The sequence below is a fragment of the Triticum dicoccoides genome, chromosome 4B (assembly GCF_002162155.2).
Source record: "Triticum dicoccoides isolate Atlit2015 ecotype Zavitan chromosome 4B, WEW_v2.0, whole genome shotgun sequence".
In the NCBI taxonomy this organism is placed as follows: Eukaryota; Viridiplantae; Streptophyta; class Magnoliopsida; order Poales; family Poaceae; genus Triticum; species Triticum dicoccoides.
In genome coordinates, this window is record NC_041387.1 from 421,959,527 (window position 1) to 421,978,015 (window position 18,489).

At 47.4% G+C, this 18,489-nt stretch overlaps 1 protein-coding gene across 1 annotated transcript; it reads right to left on the reverse strand.

Moving 5' to 3' along the window:
• Positions 1 to 245: 245 nt before the first annotated feature.
• LOC119293706 (transcription factor MYB2-like) lies at positions 246 to 2,296 on the reverse strand. Its single transcript, XM_037572083.1, has 2 exons — positions 1,980 to 2,296; positions 246 to 1,476 (listed from the first exon to the last, which is right to left on the reverse strand). The coding sequence occupies exons 1-2, from the start codon at positions 2,134 to 2,136 to the stop codon at positions 677 to 679; spliced, it is 957 nt and encodes a 318-aa protein (XP_037427980.1). The 5' UTR covers positions 2,137 to 2,296; the 3' UTR covers positions 246 to 676.
• Between the last annotated feature and the right edge of the window lie 16,193 nt (positions 2,297 to 18,489).

Below are 18,489 nucleotides of genomic sequence, written 5' to 3' on the forward strand. Positions count from 1 at the left end.
TAACGGCACCGCTCGTACTGAATTTCTGGTATAAAACATCCATGTCGGCATAAACAAATCTATCGACCCAGCGCGGTCGCCGTCATCGTAATCATAGCAAACAACCGCAGCCAAAAAGAAAAGGAGAAAAAACTTCTCGTCACTTGGAATTCAAGTGCGCGAGGATCACAATTAGCGGCGAGAAATGGGCGGAATGCTATGCTCGCAGTACGAATTTAACCATGACTTGACGTCGGAGCATTGCTTTTATTACCACTTCTAGAAATACAATTCCTATCAACAGTTCACTTCATATACTTCGTCCTTTATACTTATACTATGTAGTAATCACTCAGAAAGAATGAGTAAGATTAAACAGAACCTCACATAATTTACGGCGGCACAGCTAACACTAGATCATCTGCTTCTGCTACACTTTTACGTACCTTTTTACCCTTGTACGTAGTAATAATAAATTAACACGGGAGGGAAGACGGCACAGAACTGGAGCAGAAGACGGGGAGATCTTCACGTGCAGGGTAAATTAATCTTGTTTTAATCCTCCCAGTCCCAGGTGGTTCCTCTCCTTCTTCTAATCCGTTTTCCTCCGCTGGATCTGCTACGCGTCCCCGGAGGCCGCACGCCGCCCCGCGGGCACCGTCGCGGCTGTGGATTTCCATGCCACCGTATTGACTTTTCACACGAACTGCGGCTGCGTGTACCACAAGTCGTCCATGCTCCAGATGCTGTCCACGTCCAAGCTGCCGATCTCGAAGTCCGCGACGCCCAGCTCGGGGAACCCAAGGCTCGGCAGCGGCTCGGACGTCCACGCTCCCGCCAGCTGGGACGGTGCCTGCTGCTGCTGCTGCTGGATCAGCTGGTCCGTGTCGCACATGGTGGCGGCGGCGCTGGAGGCGTCGCAGGCGGTGGTGAACCACTCGGCACCGTCAACCGCTGCAGGCCAGCTGGGCTGGGCGCCGGCGCCAGAGTCCGTGGTGGACGGCGAGGAAGAGCCGGCGGTAGTAGTGCTCGACAGCTCCGCGACCGAGGCGTTGGGCAGCTGCCCGCCGGCCACGGCGGCGTACTCCGCTGGCCAGCACGCATCGACAGGGAGCTCCGGTGACTCGTAGAGAGCGTCGTCCGCGCCGTGTTGCCACGACAGGGGCGTGTCAGCGGCTGTCTGCACCGCCTCGGCCTGGATGCGCTCGACGAGGCGGGGCATCCAGAGGTAGCGCATGACGTCCTTGAACTGCTGGCTGTTGACGTCGCACTTGAGCTGCTTGGCGTGCTTCTGCACGCGCGTGCGCCAGTAGTTCTTGATCTCGTTGTCGGTGCGGCCGGGGAGGTGCTGCGCGATCTTGGACCAGCGATTGCCCCACCGCGAGTGCAGCTCGAGGATGAGCAGCTGCTCCTGCGGCGTGATGCTGCCGCGGCGGAGGTCGGGGCGGAGGTAGTTGAGCCACCTGAGGCGGCAGCTCTTGCCGGTGCGCTTCAGACCTGGTACGCAAACGCAAGGCAAGATTAATCACATGGAATGGAATGAATGGAACATCACATCAGTGCTAGCTACTAATGAATATAGATTCGCCAACTTGCTGATTACTTATGCGGATGCGATGCGAGCATGTATGTGACGAGACGGGTGATGTAATGGAGGAGAGATTAGTAAATAAATATCCCTATGGCTGGGAATAATGCTAACCACTAAAAATTCTTCTTCCCCCCTCCCTCTATCTCTCTCATTCACTATAGTTGGGCGGCTGCTAGACAAATCAGGCAGTAGGTTCGTAGCTATCTGTTTCCATATATTAGCATGGTGATGCAGAGCGACAGGTTCGTTGCTTCCCCCTCCATGATATACGTACTACTAGAAATATCTAAGCCTCACGTCTCGCGGAAACAAAATGATGCAAGCAACCAATCTACTACGGAGTAGCTGGCACTTGAAAGAAAGACCAGCATGCATGCATGGATCGGACTGTGCAGTGCAATTATCCTACCTGCTGATCGGGCGAGCGAGTTCCAGCGGCCCTCGCCGTGCGCGGCGATGTAGTTGACGAGCAGGATGTCCTCCTCCACCGTCCACGGCCCGCGGCGGAGGTCGCCGGCCATCACCTCCTCCTCGCTGCTCGAGTCCCTCTCGTGCGCCATATCCATGGGTACGTTCAAATCGTCCGCCTCCTCGCCTCCAGATGAAGCTGGCAACGCCAAGGATTGATCAGGCGAGCGAGACAACTCGGGAGATTTTGGTTTGGTTTGCTTGAGACGGCCGGAGGTAGTGCTGCTGTGCTGCGGGGAGAAGAGAGGAGAAGCGAAGAGTATGCGCGGGGTGCGTGTGATGGATTGGGCGGGAGAGGAATGAGGAAGCTTATATAGACGGGCGGCGAGGGAAGCAGGAGGTGGGGGAGCGCTGGTGGACTTGGGAAGAAGCATGTGGGGGAGCACGCCGCAAATACGGAGATTAGTTTAGGCCTGGCTTATTTTATGTTTCAAAGCCAAAAGTTTGGGGTACAATTAATCGTGCTTTATTAGGGATAGATGAGGGCGTGGTGGGATATTTACCGGGCTAATTGGCCACGCAGCTAAAATTAAACCGGCTCGCGCTCCCTCGCGTACACGGATTTGAAGTCGTGGGAGTTTGACTAATTGACTCGCCTACATTTCAAGTGCTGCTACTAGCTCACTCGCACTCGCGCTGCAGAGAGAGAATTCCTCCCCACGATGGCCACGCGCTCGCGCTGTGGACCTCTTCACTTCTCCTCCCTTCTCTTCTCTTCGCTTTTGGGTGACAGCCAGGGTGATCTCGTTTTTGCCAGCCAGGAGTAGACAGCTCTGCTTCCTTTTTTTTTTGAAAATGAAGATGACCCCCGGCCTCTGCATCTGGGAGATGCATACGACCACTTTATTAATTATTCTCGAGGACCTTATAAAGTATTACAGACAATATTCCTGAATCCACCATCTCGGCAACATATGCCGCTGCTCTTACCCATATGATGAAGGGATGCTAGTTGGGCCACTACCCAAACCACTCACCTAAACCTAACATCAAAACCCGGAAGCCCCAGCCGAGCCACATACCGGGTCTGGGGCACGATCCGGTCAGACACACTCTTGTGTCGTCGCAGCCATCTTCCACAGGTCCATCTTCAGAATATATTGAGTCTTCTACCTTGTGTAGGCCACTCCGCCATCGACGTCACCATGACGCCAGACAACTACCTCCGCCTGCGCGAGTCCATCTCCGCGCATCGGGCGGCGAGCCTCCACAGCGCCATGCCGCCGATCTTCGCTGCCATCAATGAATGAGATGAAGTACCGCTCCACCACGACATGTACAAGGTGAGGAAGGGCGAGGTCCCCATCGGAGACACGGCCGGAAAAGAAGCACCGCAGCCACGAGACACTGCCCGGAGCTGCGACGCGGTAGATCAGACGGGCCGCCACCAGGAACCAGACAAGCTCGCCCAGCATCCCCATGCCCAAATCGGCGCCTTCAAGAAGGTGACGACGCTGTGGCACCGCCGCCGCTTAGCCACCGGGGCTAGGGTTTTCACACGGGCGCAGGGGAAGGGGGGAGTCAGGGGAGGTTTAGCCTCGGCGCCGCCACCAAGGAGGGTATGCCGTCCGGGACGCCATCGACGTCGTGACCGCCACCGGCGGCCAAGGGTTTCCCCCGGCCAAGCACCCTGCCGCCACCTCCGAACCAGCAACAACATCAGCAGGCGCGTGCACGCCGGAGATCCAGGCCGGCCGGAGGTCATGCATCACGAGCGGACCAGATCGCCTCCGATCTGACGAGGGGAGCCCGGGGCCTCCCGTGCCATGACCAGCGCCCACCGGAACCTCGCTGCCCGCGCAGCCGAGGGGATCCGGCCTACCTCACCGACGAGCACTCCCCGCCGCCGAAGGAGCGCCGTCCGCACCAGCGTGGCCGTCGCCTCAGATCCAGGCCCTCACCAGCGAAGACCATGGCAGCCAGAGCCGGATGCATCAGATCGGGCGGATCCGGACACCAGCGCCACGGCAACGCGCAGATAACCGGGAGACGACCCGCCGTGCCGAGTGCCCCCCAGCGCCACGAGCAAGGTCCCCCGCCGCCGCCGTCGGCCGCGAGGCTTCGCCTTGCGGCGTCCTCCGGCGGCGGCGGAGAGGGGTGGCTGGGATACTGGCGGCGGCGGCTAGGGCTGCAGAGTCCGCCCGTGTCGCTCGCACGGGAGCGACGCGGGGGCGTTTTCTTTTCCCGTCAACAGCTCTGCTTCCTGTGTAGAAAGGGAGGGAATACTACTGCCTCTTCTTTTTTCTTTTTTTTTTCAGGTATACTACTGCCTGTTCGACCGTAGATATTTTGCGTTTTTTTTTCCTTCTCCAAAAAGAGGGGTAAATATTCCCGGTCTCTGTATCGATTGTGGAACAAAGGAGCCAGCCTACATGAACTCTGTGAAATTTTACATAATATAATCCTTATTCAGTAAAACATGAATTTTTTTACTTCAGTTTGGACGTCACAAAAACATCACTATTTTCCTTTTGCTGGATAATACTCCTCTGTAAAGTAATACAAGACCTTTTGTATCACTATAAAGTAGTGATCTAAAACAACTTATATTACTTTACGTTCATAGAGGGAGTACGTACTTTACCAAACCAAGCTATATATACGTACTAAAATTGTTCAACATTCATTAGACTGCATTGGCATGTCGCTTCATCAAAGGTGCTTCAGATCTATGCAAGGATTCAACGGCAACGATTGCGGCTTCAGGGCGCTGGTCCTTAGGGGCATGTGTATAAAGACTTTCTGTCTGTCGTCGACAAGGTCAAGCCGGCTCCGGTAGGGGAGCGACGACTGCGGGTCCAAGGCGCTGATCCTTAGGGGCACGTGCACAAAAACTTTCCAGCTGTCATCGACAGGGTCAAGCCGGCTCCGGTAGGAGAGCGGCGACAGTGGCGCGTTGGCGGCTCGTTCTAGCGGCAGTAGCGGCAGTAGTAATTTTTATTATGTTCAAGATGCTTTGTACTTCTGCTGAATTTTAATAATAGATCTGAATCATTTTCATAAAAAAAACACATCAACCCACAATTTGTTCTCCTACATTTACATTGTTTATAAACATTTCAATGTCTCTTCTTTTTTACAGGAAAAACATTTCAATATCTTGAGAGCCTTTTTCCGCAAATCGCATAGGCGGGACTTGGCCTGGTAATATGGAAACTGAAGGTGATGGCATTTCTTAAAAATGATATTATTAATCCAATAGATCAATAACCAACATTCTAAGCTTTGAAAAGGCATTTGACCTAATTGAGCATAAAAAAATTATTGCTATTCTAAAAGCAGGAGGCTTTGGTGACAAATGGATCAACTGGATGAACATGATCTTCTCCTCTGGTAGTTCCTCTGTTCTTCTAAATGGTGTGCCAGAAAAAGTTTTCTTCTATAAGAAAGGAGTAAGAAAGGTGATCCTTTATCCTCCCTCTTATTTGTTCTGGCAGCAGGCATCCTCCAATCCATTCTGAATGAAGCCATGAGAAATAACCTTATCAAACCTCCAATCCCTAGTCAAGCCTGTCCTGAATTCCTAGTAATCCAATATGCAGATGATATCATCCTTGTCTTACCTGCCCAGTCAGTGCAACTCGCTCATATTAAAAACCTCCTTCTGCACTTCACTGCTTTCACTGGTCTCAAGGTGAATTATGAGAAATCTATCATGGTTCCAATCAATGTGCCCGAAGATGAACTGCCCACTCTGCTGTCACTACTTGGTTGCAAGCATGGAAGCTTTCCTTTCACCTATCTAGCCCTTCCAATGAGCACATCAAAACCTAAAATAGAAGATTTCTGCCTTATATTGCAGAGGATTGACAGAAGGCTGTCTGGATGCTCAACACTTTTATCTTATGATGGTAGATTGCTTCTGATTAAGTCAGTCTTTGCTTCACTGCCAATTTTCTACATGAGTACACTGGCTCTGCCAGCAGGAGTCATTGAGCAGCTTAACAAATTCCTCAGTCGGTTCTTTTGGAGAAAATATGGTATGGAGGATGGGGGCACATCACTTATTTCCCGGCAGAAAGTTTGCAAACCCAAAATGCACGGATGACTTGGCATTCTAGATATTGCAACCCACAATAAGGGACTTCTCATGAAAAAATTATATAAGTTCCTAAATATGGCAGATATTCCTTGGGTTAATCTGATTTGGGAAAAGCATTATCAACATGGGCCACCAACTGATGCTAGGGTTAGGTCCTTCTAGTGGAAAGCTCACATCTCTCTTCTGGGTGATTTTAAGAATATCATGGAATGTAAGGTTATCTCAGGTGCAACTACTTTATTGTGGCAAGACAAGTGGATGGGTGAGCCACTATACATCCAATTCCCACAGCTCCATTCCTTCTCCACAAATCATTCTATCTCTGTTCGGCATTATCATGAGGCCGATGATAGTACAAACAACTTCCAACTACCATTATCAAATCAAGCCTTTAATCAACTTCTGCAGCTGGATAATCTTTTCCCATGGTTGACAAATTCTGCAAATGATCAATGGAGCCATGAAGGGAAGGCCAAATTCTCCTCCATCAGAGTCTACAACAGCTTGATCCCAATCTCAGAGGAGCACCCAATTTTCAAGATGATTTGGAAAAGTAAAAATAGACTGAGACACAAGATTTTCTTCTGGTTAGCTGCGCATGAGAGAATAAACACTAGAGCCTTGCTTCAAAGGAAAGGAATGCACCTAGATGACCCTCATTGCCCAAACTGTAGGCAGAGTGCGGAAGAGACTGTAATGCATCTTCTGTGGGACTGCACTTTTGCTCAGGACTGTTGGAATTCACTAATTCCTGGAAAGAAAAGAGGCACATAACTTCATGAAGAACTTCTCCTTGCATCAGAGCATCTACCCAAGAAATTTTCCTCGGAAATTATAATTCTTGGATGTTGGAACATTTGAACCCAAAGAAATGAAAAAGTTTTTAGAAGCCTGCAGCAAACACTTCGAGGCTGGAGATATTTCCTTCAGCAGGATCTGAATCTGCTTCAATTCAAGATCAAAGAAAAGCATATTGACAGTTTCAAGCTCTGGATCAATAATAATCTGTAAAATGATTGGTTCTTTGCCTAGAGAAGGTGTAGGTTGACTTTTTTTCTCCTTGGCCTCCTGGAGGCTTGTACTTGTACTCTCTATTTTGGCTTAATATAACGCCGTAGAATGATTGTTCTACGGTTTACAGGTAAAAAAGAAAGTTGATCTACAACAAAACACCACCAAATTCATGACGTGGAGTGTCTACAATCATGGTTGATTAGTTTCCTTGTGGTTGAGCCTGCCCATCCTTCAAGTTTTAGACTTGTCACAGTGCCTAGAGGTGCTCAGGAGGCATTATGTACATGCGTGCAATTTTACTAATTTTCTAGAAAAAGACAATGGATTTTGCCGACAGCAATACAATGCTTTTAAAAACAACTTAGTGGTTTTTGTTGTTGTTGCAAGTGGTTTGTAACGTAAATGTGTATGGCTAGAAACCATGTTTGTATTAATGCAGACGCTCGTACATATGCATATGCATTCGTATGAACACACGCATACTTTACTCGTATGAGCACCTTTAAAAGACTGAGCCGGCACATTGTCTTGAGATTAACGAAGTCATCACAAACGTCTTCGTAGTCGACGAAAATGTCTCCTACCATGTCCTAATACTTACTCCCTCCGTTCCTAAATATTTGTCTTTCTAGATATTTCAATAAGTGAATACATACGGTGCAAAATGAGTGAATCCACACTCTAAAATATGTCTATATCCATCCGTATGTGATTGTTTATTTGAAATTTCTAAAAAGATAAATATTTAGGATCGGAGGGAGTAGTATTTATCTTTTGCTGTTGCATGGACGTCCATATCAAAAACCAAGACGAGATTACTTGTGCCAATGGATTTTACTGTACCTATCAGTCGGTCGACGAAGCTGATACCAAAAGTTGACTTTGCGCAAAACCGAGCGATCTAGTTCAGGGGCTCGTTGTTGGGATGTTTTGGGTCATCCTAAGCGGAAACGTTCGGTACATGTACATGTCAGAATCACCGACTCTTCCCTGAGTTCCTCGGTTCGAGTACCGAAGTCCTCTGCGCGAAATCATCACCCACAAAATCCCAAACTCCCGGTCGATCGCTTCGCTCGAGAAAGATCCGCACACGATGCTCAATAAACACATGCACGCAGGGCTCTCTCTTTCTTTCGTCGGACAGCGAGTTGTCGTTCCAAGCTTCAGGCGCGGCGGCACAACAATCCAACAGGCCTCCACAGTGTGAGTTTACACGTGCGGCCAGCTATACGTACTGATGTACACTTGTGTTGCTGTATTTCAAGCGTGCACAGCACAATAGTCTACAAACTACAGCACGTACGACCGCCCAAACCATACCAGCATCTACGCATCGCCCGATGGAAACGAGCAAATTTTGACCATTTTTTCTTCCTTGGATTTGAGCTCCGACGGATGAGCGCGGCACCGCAAAATTGACAGGCGCAACCACCAGTTTTGTCAAGACGTGAAAACGTTCCATACCAACGCAAAGGCCGAACGCTCCACCCGCAAAAAAAAAAAAAAAAAAAAAAGGCCGAACGCTCCGGCTGTAGCAGTAGCGTTATTAATTGGGCGGGGTCGCCCAAAAAATTATTGGGTTTCAGGTGAACTCCACGGCGGTGCTCCTTGCTGCGGTGCTGTGTGAAATGATTTAAAACCCCAACTTGGCGCCATGTATAAGCGGAGTAAATGGTTTGAGGGACAAGGGGGGGCGATGTGTGGTCAGATTCCACACCCGGAGTTGAAAACTTTGGCAACCCCGCTTGTATTCTTCTTGTGTACTGTGTTTTCAACACATGGAGGTGCCGTGGGTTTTCCCTTTTATATTCGAGATACGTATTATCATGTCCGTCTGATATGGCTATTGCTTACTGGTCAGGCCGGCATGTGTGTTCTGGGGACTCCGGTTTGATTCAGCTCGACTGACAGGCTGCTGCAGTGCTAGAGACGAGTATACTATTGTTGGTCTGGGTTTTGTCCGTGACATCCGATTGGATTTAAGCGAGGACCTGATCCAATCCGATGCCGTCCACGGTGGTACCATGGTATGATAATGGTAGGATTCGTGGCCAGCTCGGCCGGGTTTTGTCTATTGAAATGAAAGGCTGTGCTTGGACTACTAGTGTACTAGCTCGCTAGCAAAGGTCAAAGTGTTTGCTGAGTTGGAGCGGCGTGCTCGTTGACCCCCAACTGCGGCTGCGGCCACTTGTAGTTTTCTCTTCGTATTTTGTGCTAGATATCGATCGATGTCCATCCTCGCTGTCTTCATGTGACCCCCAGTGCGTATGCATCCAACCAGGGCCGCCCGGGGCGAAACTAGAATTCGGGGTCCTTAGTATAAATGACTAATTAATAATCATCATATGTACATATAATTTGTATCAAAGAAAATAATTAAGTGCATACAAAATGATTGTGCATATCACATAATGTATTACATATTATCTTCAAAATTTTCTGCTAACATTCTGAGATGCAAAATCACTAACAATAGGATCAATATCAATTTCATCAAGCAAATTTTTCTCGATGCATAAAGTTGCCAAGCTATTTAACCTCTCTTGCGACATTGTAGATCTCAAGTAGTTCTTCAACAATTTCAACTTCGAAAAACTTCTTTCAGCTGATGCCACAGTAACAGGCATAATAAAGAAAATCCGGTATGCAATAGCAATATTTGGATAACAATCTGCTTCCCTCACAAACTCAAAAATCTCCATAGCAGACATTGTTCTATCGGGCAAAGTTGACTGCATAACAATTAACTCAGAAATCAGATCATTTAAATCAACATCAGATGAACCACCCGAAGAGAAAGCACTTGCAAATTTTGTACAACTGTCTTTAAGTTCAGAATGGTCCAATGACTTCAAGGCCGTTGAACTCATTAAAAATCCAAATATATTTTTGAATGACTCAAGTTCGTCAAATCTAATTTTCAGTGAGGTGGCCGCCTTATCAACCATAATCAAGAAATAATTGACTTTAAAATCCTTCTCAGGTTCCAATATCGCTTCATCACTGTCATCTTCATCAAATTGTTTCTTCCTAGAAACACGGCGCTTTACTGGAAATGATGGTTCTACACCCATTTCAGCTGCGATTTCTTTGGCAATGATCACACTAGAATCAAACCCTTCATCTCTATAAGTGTCAAAATAAGTCCTCATACCATCTATTTGCTTTAAGGCGGTCTCAATGCACATGGATGGTGATTGCAACTTCCTGCTTACCGAATCTACAGCAAATAGAATGTCATGCCAAATGACCATGCCAAGTATGAACTCATAGCTACCAAGCACATGAAACAAATTTTTAGCATCACTCCTATCCTTTGGTTCGGTACCACTATCTTCACTTAACTCAAGTAAAGCTGATCTTATGTTAGGAGCTTGAAATCTGATTGCTTTAACACTTTTGATACGACTCTCCCAACGAGTATTGCTCAAAGATGTCACAGTCAAATCTGTCACATGGCTAACAAAAACTTTCCATCTTTTTGTAGAACCACTGAATAATACATATATTCGTTGCACAATTCCAAAAAAATAAACAGCTCTACCACAAGATTTAGCCATATCACAAAGGGTAAGATTAAGACTGTGGCAAGCACATGGCATATACAAAGCTCTTGGATTTACCTCAAGCAACCGACTTTGCACCCCCTTGTATTTTCCTTTCATGTTGGATCCATTGTCATAACCTTGGCCCCTAATATCATCAATATTAAGATCAAAGGACTTCATAGAATCAACCAATACCTTGAAAATTCCCAAACCAGATGTGTCCTCCACTACCAAAAAAGCAAGGAAGTACTCCATAATTTGTATTTTTCCATCAGACATATGAACACATCGAACCAACAAACTCATTTGTTCTTGATGACTCACATCCGGGGTACAATCTAGGATAACCGAGAAATATTTGGCCACTTTGACAATCTTGAGAATAGAATTTGTAATGTCACCAGCCATAAGAGAAATCAACTCTTTTTGAATTTTATGGCTAAGATAATGGTGATGGATCTCTTTGTTTTGAATACGCCTAAGATGGTCTTGCATTACCAAATCAAACTCTGCAACCATCTCCACACAAGCTAAAAAATTTCCATTACAATCATCATAAAGTTGCTCACTGGATCCTCTAAAAGCCAAATTGCGCTTACCAAGAAATTTCACAATGGCAACAATTCTTAACAAAACTAGCCTTATGTGTTCCTTCTCCTTTGTGATTTGCTGCTGTAAGTCTTTGTCAATTGTTTCATGCTTGCTCAGTCTAACTCTCAATTCATTCCAAGAGTTCATGTTGGTAATATGGTCGACACTAGCTTCGTGCTCTTTCAGTCTCTCATTAATATGCCTCCAATCACAAAACCCATCATTCCCCATTGCACTTTTGCATTTATTAGAATTGAAAAGCTTACAGCAAAAACAAAACACTTTCTTTGTGTGTTTTGAAAAAACTAACCATTTTCTATCATGGACCTCTCCATTGCTCATCTTTCTTGAGTAATGGCTATATGAAAAATGTCTTAAATTCTCATCCAAAGGATATTTAGTGTTTTCTTCTTCCCTTTTAGGCCCCCTTTCCACTAATATGTCCCTCGCTTTGTTATCAAGATTACCCCAATTGCTTGGATCATAAATATCCACACTAATTGGTTCATCATCAACACTAGTAAATTCTGCCGCAGATGAATTAAATATGGGCTCATGATCACTCAGATTGCTATCATCCATGTTGACGTCAACATCGCCTTCTGTAGGAGTATGACCATCATCTTCCAGATTGCCATCAGTTCGGTCACCCGCAAGAACTATCGCCAACTCGTCTGGATCACTGGGCGTGCTCGTATCGCTCTTATAATAATTAAAAAGAGATCCGCTCAATGCTTCTTTCTCCTCATCTGCCTTCTTCTTCTTCTTTCTTTTATGACTTCCGGATGGATATTTTCTACCTGTACTCGACATGACCCTGCTGAAATTGAAAGGAACAATTCACTTTTAAAATTAGCGCAAAGATCATGCGAGGGAAGAGTACGCGCCGAGACATACTTGTTCGGTCGAAGAGATCCTGCTCCTGGGTTCCTGCTGCAGTTGTCGCGTAGGTCGTTCGTGAGGAGGAGAGTCGAAGAGACGAACAGGAACAGCGGAACGACCGATCCTAATTCTTTTTTTAGGAAAGACCGATCCTAATTCCTAAGTTACAGGAAATCAATCCAGTTATTCCTTTTCCTCTCTGATCTACAGTTCTCCACGACTCCACGTGAGTACAGAGTACGTGCAAACATGGGCCAGGCCCAACGTACTGGTTTTACCCGTCCTAGGCTAGCATGCGAAGCTGAGCGAGGTGCTAATAATTTTTTTCCTGTCGAACCTTGTACGTACCTACGTACGTATACCTGGGAGCCCCCCTGGCTTTTGGGGGCCCGAGGAGGCCGCCCCGTTCGCCCCCCTAGGACCGGCCCTGCATCCAACAAGTCGTGACCACTGATCGCTACAGTAAATTATTCGTTTGGCTCTTATTCTTGCAAGATACCTATTTATGCATACAGATTTCTCTTACCAAATGAAACAACATGTGAAATACTCTATGTATTTGTTTGAATAAAAAACCTGCATCATTTCTGCCCATGTGTCATCGACATGTGGTCAAAGTAGGCGAGGGCGGTGGGCAGGCAGACGTGGCCGATGGCTTATTCAGCCCTTCTACGCGCGTCCTCCTCAACCCACTCGAAGTAGTCCCACGTCCTCTCACGGGACTCTCTCTCCCTCCCTCTCCCTCCCCCTTCCTTCCTCTCTCGGCACGGTCGTCTTCGATCTTGCCGAGGAAAGGCCCACGGGGAGGGCATGGCCGCACCGACATGGTCGATGGGTTGAGTGTTGCGGCGATGGGGAAGGGAGGGGAGGGGGAGTTGGCAGGGTGGCGGCCGGCGAAGGGGGTCGATGGCAGTGAGAGTGTGCCGGCGACGGCTGTCGATAGGGGATTATATACCTAGGAATGGGCACGCATTGGCGGGAAAAACAACGACCGATTTGTAGAGTGTGGGTGGCAAACACGGCCACGGTCTTTAGTTGGCACTTTGCATGCGGGATAAGCGGCTGTTGGCAAACATTCTTCTGAGACTTGTTGACTTCTGCATTACACTTACACAGATGCTACTAAATTGGATTTATCATCCATTGTAAAGCGAATTACATCCAAAAATTAGCCAAATCTTGTGAGAATGTTCATGGTCATAGTTTATATATCTTTGAAATATGCATCAAATCCATCTTAATCATATTTCAACTTGTCTATTATTCATCAGGAGGGCCAGAAGAACTTTTATGCATGTTGTACGACAATTCTGATGATGTAAGCCATCGGATTTGAGATGGACATCCACTGCATGTTATGTCGCCTCGCACCCCTTCCGGCCTAGCCGGTGGTTGCATGTCGCCGGCCCAAAGCCACATCGCTCTTGTATCTAGAAGCTTCCCACTGTGTTACCACCAATATGTAGCTGCTTCCCGTGCTCCCTTTCTTTCACGCCTGCCCAACGTATATAATACACCCCATTGACGGCCATTTATGATGAGTAACCATTGCAAATATCCCGGCCAACCCCTCCGTTACGTACTATCCCACATCGATCCAGCCATCATGGTTTGTCAAAGAATCACCACCTGCAACAACATCGACAACAGATAGAATCACTTGCATTCCAAGCATCCTTGTCCACCCCACAACACCACTCTACCTCACACCAATCTCTCCCATTTTGAGACATCACCAAGAAGAGGAGGTCTCCATGGATGATGACTGGCAACGATAGAGATAAAGAACAAGGATGAGGATATGGAGATGGATGGCGACAGGGAGGATGGCGCGATTTTGAGTCAGCAGTCCTGGAGTTTCTTCCAATGATCGTGCCCAAGCTTTCCCCTATGGATGAGGTGGAGCTGCATCTGTCCGTCGCCATTCAGTCCTCATTTGAGACTGTCATCATGGAACAAGTTGACCGAGAGATGGACTTAATCATCCTTCGTCAAAGCTATGAAATCGCTAGGAAGGACTTCCTCGGCCCCGATGAGACAAGTGAGAATTGTATTCGGACGAATGGTGTTGTCCAGGAGATCCGCGCGGTTGCGGACAGGGCTCCCTTGGAAAACGAGATGACGGCAATGACAATGAAAAATACTGCGATGCAGGATGAAGAGCTGTGGTGCATCATAAATGTCGACATCCCCCCTTCCGATGATGACAACTAGGAGTACTCGATGACGACAAATATGTTGGGTAACGTTGCAGAAAATAAAAATTTTCCTACGGTTTCACCAAGATCCATCTATGAGTTCATCTAAGCAACGAGTGAAAGGGGAGATGCATCTATATACCACTTTGTAGATCGTGAGCGGAAGCGTTCAAAAGAACGGGGTTGAAGTAGTCGTTCTCGTCGTGATCCTATCACCGGAGATCCTAGCGCCGAACGGACGGCACCTCCGCGTTCAACACACGTACGGTCAGCGTGACGTCTCCTCCGTCTTGATCCAGCAAGGGGGAAGGAGAGGTTGATGATGATACAGCAGCACGACGGCGTGGTGGTGGATGCAGCAGAACTCCGGCAAGGCTTCACCAAGCTGCTGCGGGAGGAGGACGAGGTGTAGCAGGGGGAGGAAGGCGCCAAGACACAGGGTGCGGCTGCCCTCCCCCCTTCCCTCCTTTATATAGGCCCCCAGGGGAGGGCACCGGCCCTGGGAGATCAATCTCCCAAGGGGGGCGGCGGCCAAGGGGGTGGAGTGCCCCCCAAGGCAAGTGGTGCCCCCCCCACCTAGGGTTTCCAACCCTAGGCGCAGGGGGGCCCAAGGGGGGGCGCACCAGCCCACTAGGGGCTGGTTCCCCTCCCACTTCAGCCCACGGGGCCCTTCGGGATAGGTGGCCCCACCCGGTGGACCCCCGGGACCCTTCCGGTGGTCCCGGTACAATACCGGGTGATCCCGAAACTTTCTCGATGGCCGAAACAGCACTTCCTATATAGTTTTCTTTACCTTCGGACCATTCCGGAACTCCTCGTGACGTCCGAGATCTCATCTGGGACTCCGAACAACATTCGGTTTGCTGCATTCTCATATTCATACAACCCTAGCGTCACCGAACCTTAAGTGTGTAGACCCTACGGGTTCGGGAGACATGCAGACATGACCGAGACAGCTCTCCGGTCAATAACCAACAGCGGTATCTGGATACCCATGTTGGCTCCCACATACTCCTCGATGATCTCATCGGATGAACCACGATGTCGAGGGTTCAAGCAACCCCGTATACTATTCCCTTTGTCAGACGGTATGTTACTTGCCCGAGACTCGATCGTAGGTATCCCAATACCTCGTTCAGTCTTGTTATCGGCAAGTCACTTTACTCGTACCGTAATGCATGATCCCGTGACCAGACACTTGGTCACTTTGAGCTCATTATGATGATGCACTACCGAGTGGGCCCAATGATACCTCTCCGTTATCCGGAGTGACAAATCCCAGTCTCGATCCGTGTCAACCCAACAGACACTTTCGGAGATACCTGTAGTGCACCTTTATAGTCACCCAGTTACGTTGTGACGTTTGGTACACCCAAAGCACTCCTACGGTATCCGGGAGTTACACGATCTCATGGTCTAAGGAAGAGATACTTGACATTGGAAAAGCTCTAGCAAAATGAACTACATGATCTTGTGCTATGCTTAGGAATGGGTCTTGTCCATCACATCATTCTCCTAATGATGTGATCCCGTTGTCAACGACATCTAATGTCCATAGTCAGGAAACCATGACTATCTGTTGACCAACGAGCTAGTCAACTAGAGGCTTACTAGGGACATATTGTGGTCTATGTATTCACACGTGTATTACGATTTCCGGATAATACAATTATAGCATGAATAAAAGACAATTATCATGAACAAGGAAATATAATAATAATACTTTTATTATTGCCTCTAGGGCATATTTCCAACAGTCTCCCACTTGCACTAGAGTCAATAATCTAGTTACATTGTGATGAATCGAACACCCATAGAGTTCTGGGGCTGATCATGTTTTGCTCGCGAGAGAGGTTTAGTCAATGGATCTGCGACATTCAGATCCATATGTACTTTGCAAATATCTATGTCTCCATCTTGAACATTTTCACGGATGGAGTTGAAGCGACGCTTGATGTGCCTGGTCTTCTTGTGAAACCTGGGCTCCTTGGCAAGGGCAATAGCTCCAGTGTTGTCACAGAAGAGTTTGATCGGCCCCCACGCATTGGGTATGACTCCTAGGTCGGTGATGAACTCCTTCACCCAAATTGCTTCATGCGCTGCCTCCGAGGCTGCCATGTACTCCGCTTCCCATGTAGATCCCGCCACGATGCTCTGCTTGCAGCTGCACCAGCTTACTGCTCCACCATTCAACATATACACGTATCCGGTTTGTGACTTAGAGTCATCCAGATCTGTGTCAAAGCTAGCGTCGACGTAACCCTTTACGACGAGCTCTTCGTCACCTCCATAGACGAGAAACATGTCCTTTGTCATTTTCAGGTACTTCAGGATATTCTTGACCGCTGTCCAGTGTTCCTTGCCGGGATTACTTTGGTACCTTCCTACCAAACTTACGGCAAGGTTTACATCAGGTCTGGTACACAGCATGGCATACATAATAGATCCTATGGCTGAGGCATAGGGGATGACGCTCATCTCTTCTTTATCTTTTGCCGTGGTCGGGCATTGAGCCGAGCTCAATCTCATACCTTGCAGTACAGGCAAGAACCCTTTCTTGGACTGATCCATTTTGAACTTCTTCAAAATCTTATCAAGGTATGTGCTTTGTGAAAGACCTATGAGGCGTCTCGATCTATCCCTATAGATCTTGATGCCTAATATGTAAGCAGCTTCTCCAAGGTCCTTCATTGAAAAACACTTATTCAAGTAGGCCTTAATGTTGTCCAAGAATTCTATATCATTTCCCATCAAAAGTATGTCATCTACATATAATATGAGAGATGCTACAGAGCTCCCACTCACTTTCTTGTAAACGCAGGCTTCTCCATAAGTCTGCATAAACCCAAACGCTTTGATCATCTCATCAAAGCGAATGTTCCAACTCCGAGATGCTTGCACCAGCCCATAAATGGATCGCTGGAGCTTGCATACTTTGTTAGCATTCTTAGGATCGACAAAACCCTCCGGCTGCATCATATACAGTTCTTCCTTAAGATGCCCGTTAAGGAATGCCGTTTTGACATCCATCTGCCATATCTCATAATCATAGTATGCGCCAATTGCTAACATGATTCGGACGAACTTAAGCTTCGCTATGGGAGAGAAAGTCTCATCGTAGTCAATCCCTTGAACTTGCCTATAACCCTTAGCGACAAGTCGAGCTTTATAGATGGTGACATTACCATCCGCGTCCGTCTTCTTCTTAAAGATCCATTTGTTTTCTATCGCTCGCCGGTCATCGGGCAAGTCAGTCAAAGTCCATACTTTGTTTTCATACATGGATTCTATCTCGGATTGCATGGCTTCTAGCCATTTGTTGGAATCTGGGCCCGCCATCGCTCCTTCATAGTTCAAAGGTTCACCGTTGTCTAACAACATGATTTCCAAGACAGGGTTGCCATACCACTCTGGTGTGGAATGTGTCCTTGTGGACCTACGAAGTTCAGTAGCAACTTGATCAGAAGTACCTTGATCATCATCATTAATTTCTTCTCCAGTCGGTGTAGGCACCACAGGAACGTTTTCCTGAGCTGCACTACTTTCCGGTTCAAGAGGTAGTACTTCATCGAGTTCTACTTTCCTCCCACTTACTCCTTTCGAGAGAAACTCTTTTTCCAGAAAGGATCCGTTCTTGGCAACAAAGATCTTGCCTTCGGATCTTAAGTAGAAGGTATACCCAATGGTTTCCTTAGGGTATCCTATGAAGACACATTTTTCCGACTTGGGTTCGAGCTTTTCAGGTTGAAGTTTCTTGACATAAGCATCGCATCCCCAAACTTTTAGAAACGACAGCTTAGGTTTCTTACCAAACCATAATTCATACGGTGTGGTCTCAACGGATTTAGACGGTGCCCTATTTAAAGTGAATGTAGCTGTCTCTAGAGCGTATCCCCAAAATGATAGCGGTAAATCGGTAAGAGACATCATAGATCGCACCATATCCAATAGAGTGTGATTACGATGTTCGGACACACCATTACGCTGAGGTGTTCCAGGCGGCGTGAGTTGTGAAACGATTCCACATTTTCTTAAGTGTGTACCAAATTCGTGACTTAAATATTCTCCTCCACGATCCGATCGTAAGAATTTTATCTTTCGGTCACGTTGATTCTCTACTTCATTATGAAATTCCTTGAACTTTTCAAAGGTCTCAGACTTGTGTTTCATTAAGTA

Excerpts from the sequence above, each read along its gene's own strand:
- LOC119293706 (XM_037572083.1), bottom strand. The coding sequence starts at position 2,136 with ATGGATATGGCGCACGAGAGGGACTCGAGCAGCGAGGAGGAGGTGATG. Across the intron at positions 1,477-1,979 it reads CTCGCTCGCCCGATCAGCAG|GTCTGAAGCGCACCGGCAAG; the intron begins GTAGGATAATTG and ends TTTGCGTACCAG.